Source organism: Syngnathoides biaculeatus, chromosome 3 (genome assembly GCF_019802595.1).
Source record: "Syngnathoides biaculeatus isolate LvHL_M chromosome 3, ASM1980259v1, whole genome shotgun sequence".
Classification (NCBI taxonomy): Eukaryota; Metazoa; Chordata; class Actinopteri; order Syngnathiformes; family Syngnathidae; genus Syngnathoides; species Syngnathoides biaculeatus.
The window spans coordinates 35,049,546-35,063,415 of NC_084642.1; the positions used below are offsets into that span (position 1 = coordinate 35,049,546).

Here is a 13,870-nt window from a genome sequence, read left to right on the forward strand (position 1 = left end):
CTGTTGTCATGTCTCTCTCCTGGTCTGTCTCTCTCTCTGTCTGTCTCTCTCTCTCTGTTCTGTCTCCTCCTCTCTTCTTCCTCTCTCTCTGTCTGTCCTCTTCCTCTCGTTCCTGTCTCTCTCTCTGTCTGTCTCTTCTCCTCTCTGTCTTCTCCTCTGTCGTCTGTCTTGTGTCTGTCTCTCTGTTGTCTGTCTCTCTTGTCTGTCCTGTCTTCTCTCTCTCTCTCTGTCTGTCTGTCCTGTCTTCTCTCTTCTGCTTGTCTCTCTCTTCTCTGTCTGTCTGTCTCTCTCCTGTCGTCTGTCTCTCTCTCTGTCTTTCTCCTCTGTCTCTGTCTGTCTCTCTGTCTGCCTGTCTCCTGTCTGTCCGTCTCGCTGTCTGTCTGTCTCGTGTCTGTCTGTCTCTCTGGTCGGTCTGTCTGTCTGTCTGTCTCTCTGTCTGTCTGTCTGTACTGTCTCTCTGTCTGTCTGTCTGTCTGTCTTCTGTATCCTCTGTCTGTACTGTCTGTCCTCGGCTGTCTCTCTGTCTCTCTCTCACGCTACTCTCTGTCTCTCTCTCTCTCTTCCTTCTGTCGTGCTGTACCTCTATCTCTGTCTGTCTGTCTCATCTGATATGTCTGCTCCTCTGTCTGTCCTGTCCTCTCTGTCTGTCTTTCTCTCTGCTCTGTTCTGTTGTCTGTCTGTCTGTCTGTCTCTCGTCCTGTCCTGTCTCTCTGTCTGTCTGTCCTATTGTCTGTCTGTCTCTCTCTTCTGTCCTGTCTCTCTCTCTGTCTGTTTCTCTCTCCTCTGTCTGTCTCTCTACTGGTCTGTCTCTATCGCCTCTCCGCTGGTCATAGTTCTTCCTCTCTGTCCGTCTCTCTTTTCTGTTGTCTTCTCTCTGTGCTCTCTCTCTGTCTGTCTGTCCTCTCTCTCTGTCTCTCTGTCTGTCTGTCTCCCTCTCTCGGTCTCGCTCTGTTCCTGTCTGCTACTATTATCCTGTCTCTCTCTCTGTCTGTCTGTCTCTCTCTCTGTCTCTCTCTCTGTCTGGTCTGTCTTCTCTCTGTCCTCTCCTTCCGTCTGTCTCTCTGTCTGTCTCTCTCTTTCTGTCTGTCTCCTCTGTATCTGTCTTCTCTGTCTGTCTGTCTCTCTGGTCTGTCTGTCTCTGTCTGTCTGTCTATCTGTCTGTCTGTCTCTGTCTGTCTGTCTGTCTGGTCTTGTACTGTCTCTCTGTCTGGTCTGGTCAGTCTCTGTTCTGTCTCTCTCTTGTCTGACTCTGTCTCTCTCTGATCCGTCTCCTCTGTCTGTCTGTCTTCTCCTGCTCGTCTCTTTGTCTGTCTCTCTCTCTCTGTCTCTCTCTCTCTGTTCTGTCTCCTCTCTCTCTGTCTGTCTGTCGTTCTTCTTCTCCTCTTTCTCTGTCTGTCTGTCTGTTCTCTCTTGTCTCTCTCTCTCTGTCTGCTCGGTCCTGTCCGTCTCTCTGTCTCTCTTCTCTGTCTCTCTGTCTCTCCTCTCTCTCTTCCTGTCTGTCTGTCTGTCTAGTCTGTCTCCTCGGTCATGTCTGTCGCTCTGTCTGTCTGTCTGATCCTCTGTCTGGTCTGTCTCTCTGTCTGTCTCTCTGTCTGTCTGTCTCTCTTTCTGTCTGTCTCCTGTCTTTCTTTCTCTCTGTCCTGTCTTGTCTCTCTGTCTGTCTCTCTCTCTCTCTGCTGTTCTCATCTCTCTCTCTCTCTCTGTCTGTCTCTCTCTCTCTCCTCTCTCTCTCTCTGTCCTGTCTCTCTCTCTGTCTGTCTATCTCTCTCCTCTCTCTCTCCTCTCTCCCTCCCCTCTCTCTCTCTCGGTCCTGTGTCTCTCTCTCTCTCCTCTCTCTCGCTCTTCTGTCTGCTGATCTGTCTGTCTGTCTCTCTGTCTGCGGTCTCTCTGTTGTCCTGTCGCTGTCTCTCTGTCTCGTCTGTCTCTCTGTCTGTCTCTCTGTTCTGTCCTGTCTCTCCTGATCTGTTCTGTCTCTCTGTCTGTCTGTCTCCTCTAGTCTGTCTGTCTCTCTGTCCTGTCTCTCTCTCTCTTGTCTGTCTTCCTCTCTCTCTCCTCTGTCTGTCTCCTCTCTCTCTCTCTCTATCTCTTGTTCTGTCTCTTCTCGGTCTGTCCTCTCTCTCATATTCTCTCTCTCCTTCTCTCTGTCTCTCTCTCTCATCTGTCTGTCTCTCTCTCTTTCTGTCTCTCTCTCTCTCTCTCTCTCTCTTCTGTCTCTCTCTCGTCATGTTCTCTCTCTCTGTCTGTCCCCTCTCTCTACTCTCTCTCTCCCTCCTGTCTCTTCTCTCTCTCTCTCTCTCCTAGTCTCTCTGTTCTCTTCTCTATCTCTACTCTCTGTCTCGTCATCTCTCTCTCTCTCTCTCTCTGGTCTGTCTGTCTCTCTCTCTCTCTCCTCTCTTGTCTGTCTCTCTCTCTCTCTCTCTCTCCTGTCTGTCTGTCCTCTCTCCTCTCTCGTCTGTCTGTCTCTCTCGTCTCTCTCTCTGTCTGTCATGTCTCTCTCCTCTCTCTCTCTGTCTGTCTTGCTATTCTCTCTCTTCCTCACTCTGTCTGTCTGTGCTCTCTATCTCTCTGTCTGTCCCTGTGGTCCTGTCTCCTCTCTCTCTCTGTCCTGTCTGTCTCTCTCTCTCTCTCTCGTCTTTCTCTCTTCTCTCTCGTTCATTCTATGTCTGTCTGTCTCCTCTCTCTCTCTCTCGCCTCTTCTGTCTGCTCTGTTGGCTCAATCTGTCTGTCTGTCTGTCTCTCTGTCTGTCTGCTCGTCTCTCTGTCTGTTTCCTGTCTTGTCGTTGTCTATTTTTCTGTCTGTCTGTCTGTCTTCGGTCTGTCTCTCTGTTGTCTCTCTCTCTCTCTCTGTTGTCTTCTCTCTCTCTCTCTCCTCCTGTCTGTCTCTTCCTCTCGCTCTCTCTCTGTTGTCCTCTCTCTCCTCTATATCTCTGTATGTATATATATCTATCTCTCTTTCATGGTTCCCTACTAATCTTGCGGGGGGGGGAGCTCAGAAAAGATCCGGCGTGTGTGGCGGGGGGTATTCTATGTCTTAATATCTCTATAGTAATGTATAGTTGATTTATATATCTATATATATATATGTTATGTATATATTATATCTATATTTTACTCTATGTATGTTTATATATATATCTCACACTAATGCATTTTAAAACCCTGTTCTCTCTCTCTCTCTCTCTCTGTCTGTCTCTATTCTCTCTTTCTCTCTGTCTGTCTCCTCTCTCGGCTACTCTCTCTGATCTGTTCTCTCTATCTCGCTTCCTGTCTCTCTCTTCTCTCTGTCTGTCTTCTCTCTCTCTGGTCTGTCTGTCTGTCCTCTCTTCTCTGTCTGTCTGTCTGTCTCTCTCTCTCTCCTGTCGTCCTCTCTCTCTCTCTTCTCTCTGTTCTGTCTGATCATCTCTCTCTCTCTCTCTATTTCTGTCTGGTTCTTCTCTCTGCTCTCCTGTCTGTCTCTCCTCATCTCTCCCTCTCTCTGTCTGTCCTCCTCCTCTTCTCGGTCGGTCTGTCTGTCTCTCTCTCTCTCTCTGTCTGGCTGTCTGTCTCTCTCTCTCTCTCTCCTCTGTCTGTCGGTCTCTCTCTACTCTCTCTCTCTTCTGTCCTGTTCTTCTGTTCTCTCTCTCTCTCTATCTCTCCTCTGTCTGTCTGTCTCTCTCTCTCTCTCTCTCTCTCTCTCTTCTGCTCTGTCTCTCTCTCTCTCTCTCTCTCTCTGTCTGTCTGTCGCTCTCTCTCTCTCTCTAATCCTCTGTCTGTCTCTCTCTGTTCTGTCTCTCTACTTCTGCCCTTTATGTCTCTATCTGTGTGTCTCTATCCCTCTCTGTCCTCTTCTCTCTGTGGGGTAATCTCTCTCCTCTATCTTCTCTCTTGTCTTCTCTCTCTCTCTTCTCTCTCTCGCTGTCCTGTATCTCTCTGTAGCTCTATCTCTCTCTCTCTGTCCTCTCTCCTCTGTGTGCTCTCTCTCTGTGTGTCTCTCTTCTCTTTTGTCTCTCTGTGTGTCTCTCCTCCTTTTGTCTCTCTGTGTGTCCTCTCTCTCTCTATCTATTGTCTCTCTTTGTGGTCTCTCTCTCTCTGTGTCTCTCTCTGTGTGTCTCTCTTCTCTGTGGTCTTCTCTTGTGTCTCTATCTCTCTGTGTCTCTCTCTCTGTCTCTGTCTCTCTCTGTGTCTTCCTCTGTTCTCTGTCTCTGCTCTCTCTTGTGTCCCTCTCTTCTTTCTCTGTCTCCTGTCTCTCTCTCTGCTCATGTATCTGTCTCTCTTCTCCTGTGTCTCTCTTGTCTCTGTCTCGTACTCTCTCTCCTGTCTCTCTCTGTCTCTCTCGTTCTCCTGTCGCTTTCCTCTGTCTCTCTCCTGTGTCTGTGTTCCTGTCTCTGTTCTCTCTCTGTGTCTGTGTCTCTCTCTCCTGATCTCTCTCTGTGCTCTGTGATCATCTCTCTCTGTCCCCCCCCCGCCTCTCTCTCTGTCTCTCTCTGTGTCCTCTGTCTCTCTCCTCTGTTCATCTCTTCCTGTCTCCTCCTCTGTGTGATCTGTCTCTCTGTCTGTCTGGTCCTTTATCTGCTTCTGTTCTCTCTCTCTGTCCTCTCTCTCTCTCTCTCTCTCTCCTCTGTGTGTGTCTCTCTGTGGGTGTCTCTTCTCCTCTTGTCTCTGTCTCCTCTCTCTCTCTGTATCTCTCTTCCTCTCTGGTCTCCCCTCTGTGTTCTGTCTCTCTCTCTGTCTCTCTCTGTTCTCTGTCTCTCTCTCTGTCTCTCTGGGCTCTTCCTCTCTCTCGCCTGTCTCTGTGTCTCTGTCTCTCTCCTCTCTCTCTGGTCTCTGTGTCTCTGTCTCTCTCTCATCTGTTCTCTCTGTTAGTCTCTTCTCTCTCTCTCTGTCTCTTCTCTGGGGTCTCTGTCTCTTCTTCCTCTCTCTGTGCTCTGTCTCTCTCTTCCTCCTCTCTCTCGCTGATGTCTCTTTCTCTCTCTCTCTCTCTTCTCTCTCCTGTGTCTCCTTCTCCTCTCTCTCTCTCTCTCCTCTGTGTCCTCTTTCTCTCTCTCCTCCCTCTCTCATCTCTGTGTCTCTGTCTCTCTCTCTGTGTCACTGTCTCTCTCTCTCGGGTTGTCTCGTCGCTCTCTCTCTATCCTCTCTCTCTCTCTACTGTTCTCCTCTCACTCTTTTCTCTTCTCCTCTCTGTCTCTGTCTCTCTCCTATCTATGTCTCTCTCTCGGTGTCTCCTGTCTCTCTCTCTCTCTGTCTCTCTCTCTGTGTCTCTGTCACTCTCCTCTGTGTCTTGTCTCTCTCTCTCCTCTGTCTTATCTTCTCCTGTGTCTCGTTCTTTCTCACTGTGTCTCCTGTCTCTCTCCGCTGGTTTCTCTGTTCTCTCTCTCTGTGTCTCTGGTCTCTCTCTCTGTCTCTCTCTGTGCTCTCTCCTCTCTCTCCTGTGTCTCTGTCTCTCTCTCTGTCTTCTCCGTGTCTCTGTCTCTCTCTCTCTGTCTCTCTCTGTGTCCCTGTCTCTCTCTCTCTCTCTCTCTCTCTCTGTGTCCTCTCGCTCTCTCTCTCTGTGTCTCGTGTCTCTCTCCCTGTTTCTCTCTCTGTGTCTCTGTGTCTACTCTCTGTCTCTCTCTCTGTGTCTCTGTCTCTTACTGTCTCTCTCTCGGTGGCTCTGTCTCTCTCTGTATCCTCTGTGTCTCTGTCTCTCTCTCTCTGTCTCTCTGTGTCTCTGTCTCTCTCTGTGGTCTCTCTGTGTATCTGGCTCTCTCTGTGTTCTCTGTGTACTCTGTCTCTCTCTGTGTCTGTTGTGTCTCTCTCTGTCTCTCTCTGTGTCTTCTGTTCGGTCTTCTCTCGTCTCTCTCTGTTCTGTGGTGTGTCTCTCTCTGTCTCTCTATGTCTCTGTGTGTATCTGTATCTGTCTCTGTGTCTCTGTGGTCGTCTGTATCTCTCTGTCTCTGTGTCTTTGTGTCTCTCTCTCGCTCTGTCCTCCTTTAGTGTCTCTACTCTCGCTCATGTCTCTTGTGTCTCTCTCTCTATCTATCTATCTCTCTTGTCTATGTGTGTAATCGTTCCCTTCATTCATTGTCTTGAGATAAGATGGCATATTTTAAGCATATTTTAATGACCAATGTGATTTTGTACCATCCAGTGATAGGGGAGTGGGGGTAAAAAAAAATGGCCCTTGGGAAACTTCTGCCCAATTTTTTTTGGGCAGGACTTGAATTTTGTTAACAGATATCGCCAGAATGCACCACAGCCATGCATTTTTTCAAAAATTAAAAATTATTGATCTGGCAAACTTTATCTTAAAGTTAAATGCAATGGCCTGTCAAGGAATAATCATGATCCGTCTATATATGTGTGTTGAAAATGGTGAAACTTTGGGTCAATATAATCGGCGTTAGTGGCAAAGAGCTAGTGGCAATTGTGATGTATTGTTACAATCTAGCGTAATATACGGCAGTATCTATTGTCAATCCATTGATGAAAGGTAGGAGTAGATGATCTATATATTCCTAAAGCATGTAGAGGGCAAAAGTTTTAAACTTCAAGATAATGCATACCACGGGGAAAATGACCGCATTTAAATGTATGGACAAACTAGTCTAATGTTAGAACTTAAATCAAGTCAAAGTAAATCTCATACTTATTATAATTAGATACTCATTACCTATTATATCCCAGAAATGTTTTCAGTGTAACTGAATTTCCTTTGACATGGGTCATGATGTTCATGACTTTCGATGTAAATGCGCCCACCGCACGTGAAGTAGCCCTGAACTTGCGCTTTTGGCATAGCTCGGGGCCCTGCCTAGCCTTTTTTCATCATTAGCCATTTTTTTTAACCAAAATAAATTTTCATTAGACACTTTTCTATAATCATAGCCAAAAAATTGCCAATCAGATGCCGGTCAAACTGCGGTCAACTAACATGACAAATATTCTTTCTTGTTCTTCAGGTCACATGCATACAAATAACTTTCAGACCAAAATGTGATTCCAGGAATTATATTTTTACTGGTAACTGAATCTAATAAACATTAAGAATGACCGAGATGTGTCATAAAATTAAAAAAAGTTTCACAATTCTCTTCTGTACTCTTGACTGTAGAAAATAACATCAGTGTTCAACCCCAAGTTTTTGCATCATTCCTGCCATAAAGATTCTCCTGTTTTTACTGCTCCCCAATTACTGAAACTTTTGTCAAAATCAAACAATTCTTCAGGGCCTCCAATTTTTACGATTAACAGTTCATTTACACTTTCTGTTTTGAGACAGTTCCTTAAGGACGTCTCTACAATGTTATCCATACTGAAGCCACATTCTACATCAACTGTCTTTACAGTTGCAACAAAGTTGTGATCAGCTGTCTGCTGATGCTTCATGAAGTCATCCAACTTTGGCGCCACCGATGATTTTCAGCGTGTCAGAACGTTTTTTTCTTTCACTGTCATTACACTATTGGCAGAAAAAAATTGAGAACCTCAATTTGAGCCACTTGAATTTAGAAAACTATTACTGTTGAATCTTTTGCCTCTGCCCGGCGTGGGGAGTAGATTTTCCGACAGCAGAGGTGTGTTGGGCGTCTTTCCCGCGTAATGTGCATCTGTCAAAGTTGGCATCTGACAAGGTGCATTTGTACCACTGCCATTCATTGTTTTTTGGAAGATAATCCCAAAGGCTTAAAAATTTTCCGTGGCATCCACTGGTAGCATTAACCAATGAAGAGAAAGTGGAACCCGGATATAGTTGTCTCCGATGTAAACAATTATTCGCTCAACTTCCGGTGTTGCTTCCGACGAAACCTTCGCCACGCTAAAGCCAGGAATCAAATACGAATTCTTCTAGTATACATAAAAGTCTGTAACTGTACGGAATCGTATGCTATTTGGTATTTATATGGTATAAATTTTCCATTTACGTGTGGCTGAACGCTTCCGTGTTCATGAACCGTCAACCCATCACTATGTGGGATTTATTCCTGATTGAGAACAGATCCAGCAACGAAGTATTTGTATGCGTCCAGACTTTTATACACTTTCAAACGTTTCCGTGTAAATCTCGACGACTTACTCACCAGATACATGTGCATATTTAGTAGTGCAAGACAACCGGAAGCGTCCGATTTCTTATTGGCAAAAACATCGACTTCGGCATTAAATATGGGATCCTCTATGCCAAGTTTATCAAATTTTTCCACGTACCTTTGTTTATTTTCACCTTCTAAATGTCTAACGGTATCGGACAAGACTGGGCGTCCTGTTATTAGACATATTTTTGTGTCATCTCCAACCGACTTAGCATTGAGCAATGCTTTTTTTAGGCCGGCAATATGGCGACGTAAACAAAAGTCACGTGATTTTATGGCGTAGGTGCATATACAGCTATATACAGGCTCACTATTCAGGGCGTCCACATATCCAATCGATCATTGTACGGGAGGCATCAGCAACTTATTTTTTTTGCAATTGGGTTCGACTGCATCCCGTTTTTTTTTTTTTTTTTGTGGGGGGGGTTGTTTTTTTTTGGAGGTGGGTGTGGCGTTCATGCATTGTTAAATTGATTTTGGTTTTAGTTGTGAAATTACTCTTCCTTTTGTTGACAATATGGCAAGTTTAGAATGGTTAGTTACAGTAATTGAGCCTATTAATACCACTTGCAGGACATTCATCCTCTGAATGTTCGTCCGTCCACAAGTCACGTGTACTGCATAATGTGGGCGATTATTTCAGTCTCCCCTTCCACAGTTGATAAGGGTCCTTTGGAAATTTAGCGAATGGTTCCAAGGAATTATTGTTTGGTACCGGTTCTAGATAGAAACCGATTCTCGATTCCCATCCCTGGTGTGGAATTTACTTATTTTATTTTGATCTGCTTTCATCAAACTTGGTACAGTGGAGCAGCACCTACAGATAGATGCATAAAACCCTGATTCAAATTAGTGTACAACATCACCTAGTAACAGAATACTCCAGATATGATTTGCCACATAGCACATTGCAAGAGCAGGCCCCCCATTCTCACTCATGATAGTACTAATCCATAATCTTTTTTTGTTTACCTTTTTTAATTGTGTGACGTACAACAGTGGCACGTAGTACCCCATAAACCGCTGTTTGAAAAGTTTCATGCTTAATTCTTTTTCGACTTGCACCACTGTATTTTCAGATTCTTCTACAAACATGTCTGGAGACTCTGGGATGAAGAAGATGAGGATGATGACTTTGACTACTTTGTCCGTTGTGTAGAGCCTCGCCTCAGACTGTAAGTTCATTGTGTCATGTTATTGATGTCAGATATTTACAAATCCTATTCAATGCGTCTCCACCCTCAGATATTATGACATCTTAGAGGAAAGAGTCCCTGCAGGTCTTGTGTCAGAATACAAGATCGTATTGGAAAAATGTACGCAGTGCTTTCAGCAGTTTTCACTGCTACGTAGCAGCATCAGCAGTGACTCTGACTCAGAGCTGGATAATATATCCATGGTGGAGGGGCTGAAGCTCTACGAACAGCTGGAAGTATTCAAACGGAAGTTGTACTTCATTGAGAACCCGTTGTTAAGGCAAATTACATTTTTCGTCTCTACAGTATATGATGACCAGTTAGCATCGCTATCCTCTTTTAATCTACACCTTTTTTTTTAAACTCTAGGTATGTGCTGGGCTACAAAAGTAATGCCCGACATCAGTTCATGCAAAGTCGTGGGCTGAGGGAATCGGGCATCAAAGTGGCCCATGTGGTGTTATCCTCCTGCACTGCAAATCAGCTCCAGTCCCTTCTGAATGAGAGACTGCTACAGCAGTTTTCTTCTGAGGACACTGAAGTCCAGGTACCCACTTTGCAGTGTTTCAAAAGAATTCTGTGTTGTGAACGTTTACGATCCTTTGCAAACTAACTTACCTGGCTAAATTACATTGATGCATGATCATTTGCTGTTTAGAAACACTACTTCTCCAGTATAATTTAATTATATGCAATTGCACTTTCTTTTGTTTTTGCTTTTGTTACTTCTTTGTGCAATAACGGAGTACAAATGTGCAATAATCTTACCAATGCTTGGACATGTGTAGTAAGACTGTATACCTGTTATTTTTTAGATCTTTTCCGCAATGACTGTTCCTTGATTTTAACTACTTCATCTGAGTTACTTTATCTTGGATCTAATACGTCTTAGTCTATTGTCTTTAAATTGGTTCAAGCACCTAGTGGAGTAGTGTTCGTTATCTCGTTGTATGCACATGTAATGATAAAGGCTTTTTGCTTTTTTATCATTGCCAAAGTGTGTGCTATCAATACTAAACATTTGAGGGGAAAAAAGCCCCCATAATATTTTTATTTGTCAAAGTTTACTCCCAGTTCCCTTGTCGTATTTGTACGGCATTGTGCACAACTGTATGCACCACGCTATACTGACATTCATGTTCTTTTGGTTTCTTCTTGACATCCACAGATGGAATGGGCTGAGGACTTACCCCATACTAGCATCAATGAAGGCATGCTACTCAAAATGACGTTTGTCATTGTAAAGATCAATATTGTTGACTGACCAATAATTTTTTTAAGGCCAATTCCAGAATAAAATTCCGATGACTGATCGATCAATTGGATGATTAATTGAAACAATATATATAGAAGATAATAACTTATTTTTTGGTCCCTTCATGTTCTCCTTCTTCTTCTTGGTCCCTTAACACTGACAACACTAAAGATATCAATTGCATGTCGAACCTTTTACTGTTTTACAGTATTTTATCCTTTATTGTTTAACTTTACAACAGATATACAAAAACGATTAAACTGGAGTAAAGTCTTTCTGGCCCTTATCTATGTTGATATACAGCGCACACCTCGGCAGAAGTTGACATTTTACTGAGTACATTTGTAGTCACGTGTGTGTATGTGTTTGTGTGTGTAGTTTCATAGAGACCCAGTTTCTGCGGTGGATTCCTGCCATCAGGGTGACATGGTATTTGTTCTCCCGGGCGTGTACAATGTTACCAGCTCCATCCTACTTCCAGACTCTATCACCGTAGAGGGTATTCAGTATGCTTCATTTGGATCTATCTGGAAATTATTTGCAGCACTTCATTTTACATCCTTATTCCTTGGAAAACGATTATTAAAATTCGACACACAACCTATCATGAGAGTGTGAAAAGTCGTACTACTGATTATCGTAAAATGTAGAAGCAGTGCAGTGGTGTTGTTTCCCATTTTCTGAATTCACTGCACCTTACAGAAGGTTTACGCGTTCAATGTTATTTTGACCTCATTCTTATTCTTGCCAGGATTTGGACTTCCTGATGATGTGGTGATTGAGAAGAAAAACAAGGGAGACTCATTAATTGAGTCTACTGGAGCAGATGTCAAAATGTCCAACATCAAGTTTATCCAACATGAAGACATTGAGGGTATTTTATGTGAGTATCCAGTTAAAAAAAGAAAAAGCCCCAAAATTCAATGCAATTGCCTCCAATTGCATTAGAACCACACTGTTGCTGTATTCCTCACCCAACTGCGAGTGTGTCCTGCAAATGCTCCAAACCCACCAGGAAGGTGTTTAATTGTGACATTCTAAAACACAAGTCTTCTCAGAGGGCTTCTTTTAATTCAAAACTATATTGGAACTCCTAAATTCACAGTTCATCTAAAAAGTAGTTCGATGCCAGGAATTTATTTGCATATGCTTTGAACAAAATGGGCAGGAGAAGACGACCAACCTCCTTCCAGACCAGAGTTTCTGATTCAGGCTCATTGATCTAGCTGTACTTAATTGTTCATTTTAGAAGTTGGTGAAGGATAAAACTCGAATGAAGCCAATTTACAGCATGATTATTAGTCCTCTGGCAATCGGGCAGTTAACTGATTTTCTGGAGGTTAATCCCTCCTACCAGCATTCTCTGACCCCCTCCCCCTACACACACGCACACACATTCCTTCCGTGTATCATCCCCCGTGCTATGTGTAAATGAAGTTCTTTAAAAACACTACTACTACTACTAAGTGTTAGCTGAGAATGTATAGTTTCTTTGTTCCATTGATTCCATTCAGAACATACGGCTTCAGAGAGCCTCCAATACCAACCTTATTTTGCTGATTTTTATTTCTTATTATTCCTACTGTATTGTTGTTATGCCTAGTATTATGTTTATTTCTTTTTTTTTTAATCTGTTTGGTGACCAGGTGTGAGAGAGGGAAATTTGGCTGTTGAAAATTGCGTGCTTCAGTGTGAGACCACCGGCGTCATTGTCCAAGCTTCTGCCCACCTCACCATGAATATGTGCGATCTATATGGATCCAAGGTAATTGGTTAAGGGCAAGGATCAGTAGTACTGCATAGTTTGCTTTTTGTATGTCCCTTGCAGAAGCTCGAATTTCCCACTGTTTTATCAGTAATTCAGAAATTTCAATGGAAATTACCTTCCAATATCAAATTCATAAACTTAGTCATTATGGGGTCATTTGTATAGACGGGGACCATTGATTTTCGGAAGGAAAATCAATGAATTTTACAGTGTTAGCATTATTTGAAGTTATCTGTAAAAAGGTCAGAATTTTTTCCAAGAAAAAAACTTTTTTTTCAAAACGTTTAACAAAAATGTCTTTGCGTAAGGTATCAGAAATTAAGTGTCCTGATTTCAACAGATTATGCTAACTGTGTTTTTGCCTTATCCATGAAAAGTAACAAATTCATCTTAGTGTCTGGAGTTCTTTTTTTCCCCCATTATTCTTTTACAAACCTTTTGTTACTCAAGTTTTCTGTACAGTTGATTCCACTGGAGAGCTCCTCATTATGTTGTTGCGGGTATTAGTGAGCTGAAGTGCCAGGATGAGGCAACCATTTTACATTCACACAACAGCAGAAAATTCAAAATGATTGAATTGTGTGTTTGTATTTAGCATTATGGAAGAAGTGGGCCACCATCATAGGATTGCCTTTACAATGAATACCTAAAATTTTACATGTAGGACTTTTTGAAAATAGTTTGATTCAGCACAGGACACATTCAACTATATATGTACAACCCAACACAATTAGTTTTTTCATTCATTCATTTTTTGTTTGTTTACATCTTTACAATTATTGATCGAATTACTCTATATGAAATGGCCCATAAATGGCATCTGATCAAGTATTTCCCAGGCCATCGTAATTATTTTGAAATGTTTAGGTTTGAAGTGAAGTAGAAAGTTACAGTATATTCTAATACCACGTGACGTCTTGGTGTGTGTGATCTATACAGGGAGCTGGTATCGAGATTTATCCTGGCAGTGCGTGCACTCTGGTTGGCAATGGCATCCACCACTGTAAGGATGGGATTCTCATCAAGATGAATCAACCAATGGTGGGTGGACAAGTCCTTTGAATTGTCTCCACTTTGGGCTCAGACCCCATCCAAACAAATCTGCACACTCAATACTGTATTAAGTGGTGAACCCTACTGGTAGTCTTTGTAAGCCCATACCGCAAGTTCAGATCTCCTCCCTACTAGGGCAATAGCCAGTGCATGAACCCTACACTAAATTAAAATGAAATTTGTTACGTTTTAATTTTTACATTGGATGTCAATTTCAGATATGACAATCCACCAGATTTTATCAGGAGGCATTCACTACATACGGTTCACACCATGCAAACAAACATTCTGCATCTGAAAAGTATTTAACGTGTCATAATTTTTCTCACAAAATATTCAGTGGTACCTCTATTTACAAACGTCTCTAGTACCAAAAAATTTAGGTTACGAAACGCCTCGGGAAAATTTTATTTCTAGTTACGAAGGAAACTCAGGATACAAAAGTAAAAAAATACTGCCCAAATTCCACCTAACATAGACATCCTGTATCGACCCCACTTTTACAATTTTTAGTGCCTGCACCCTATGAAGGAGGAAATTTCAAGGGGAC

At 43.0% G+C, this 13,870-nt stretch overlaps 1 protein-coding gene across 1 annotated transcript in view; it reads left to right on the forward strand.

Annotated features, from left to right (window-relative positions):
* Window positions 1-13,870, forward strand: part of shcbp1 (SHC SH2-domain binding protein 1) — a 34,407-nt gene that overhangs the window by 18,056 nt on the left and 2,481 nt on the right. The window contains exons 5-11 of the mRNA XM_061815559.1: window positions 9,128-9,223; window positions 9,294-9,524; window positions 9,614-9,791; window positions 10,878-10,998; window positions 11,251-11,382; window positions 12,146-12,264; window positions 13,207-13,308. Of these exons, the coding sequence (XP_061671543.1) occupies window positions 9,128-9,223; window positions 9,294-9,524; window positions 9,614-9,791; window positions 10,878-10,998; window positions 11,251-11,382; window positions 12,146-12,264; window positions 13,207-13,308 (979 nt within the window). The remainder of the gene's footprint in view (window positions 1-9,127; window positions 9,224-9,293; window positions 9,525-9,613; window positions 9,792-10,877; window positions 10,999-11,250; window positions 11,383-12,145; window positions 12,265-13,206; window positions 13,309-13,870) is intronic.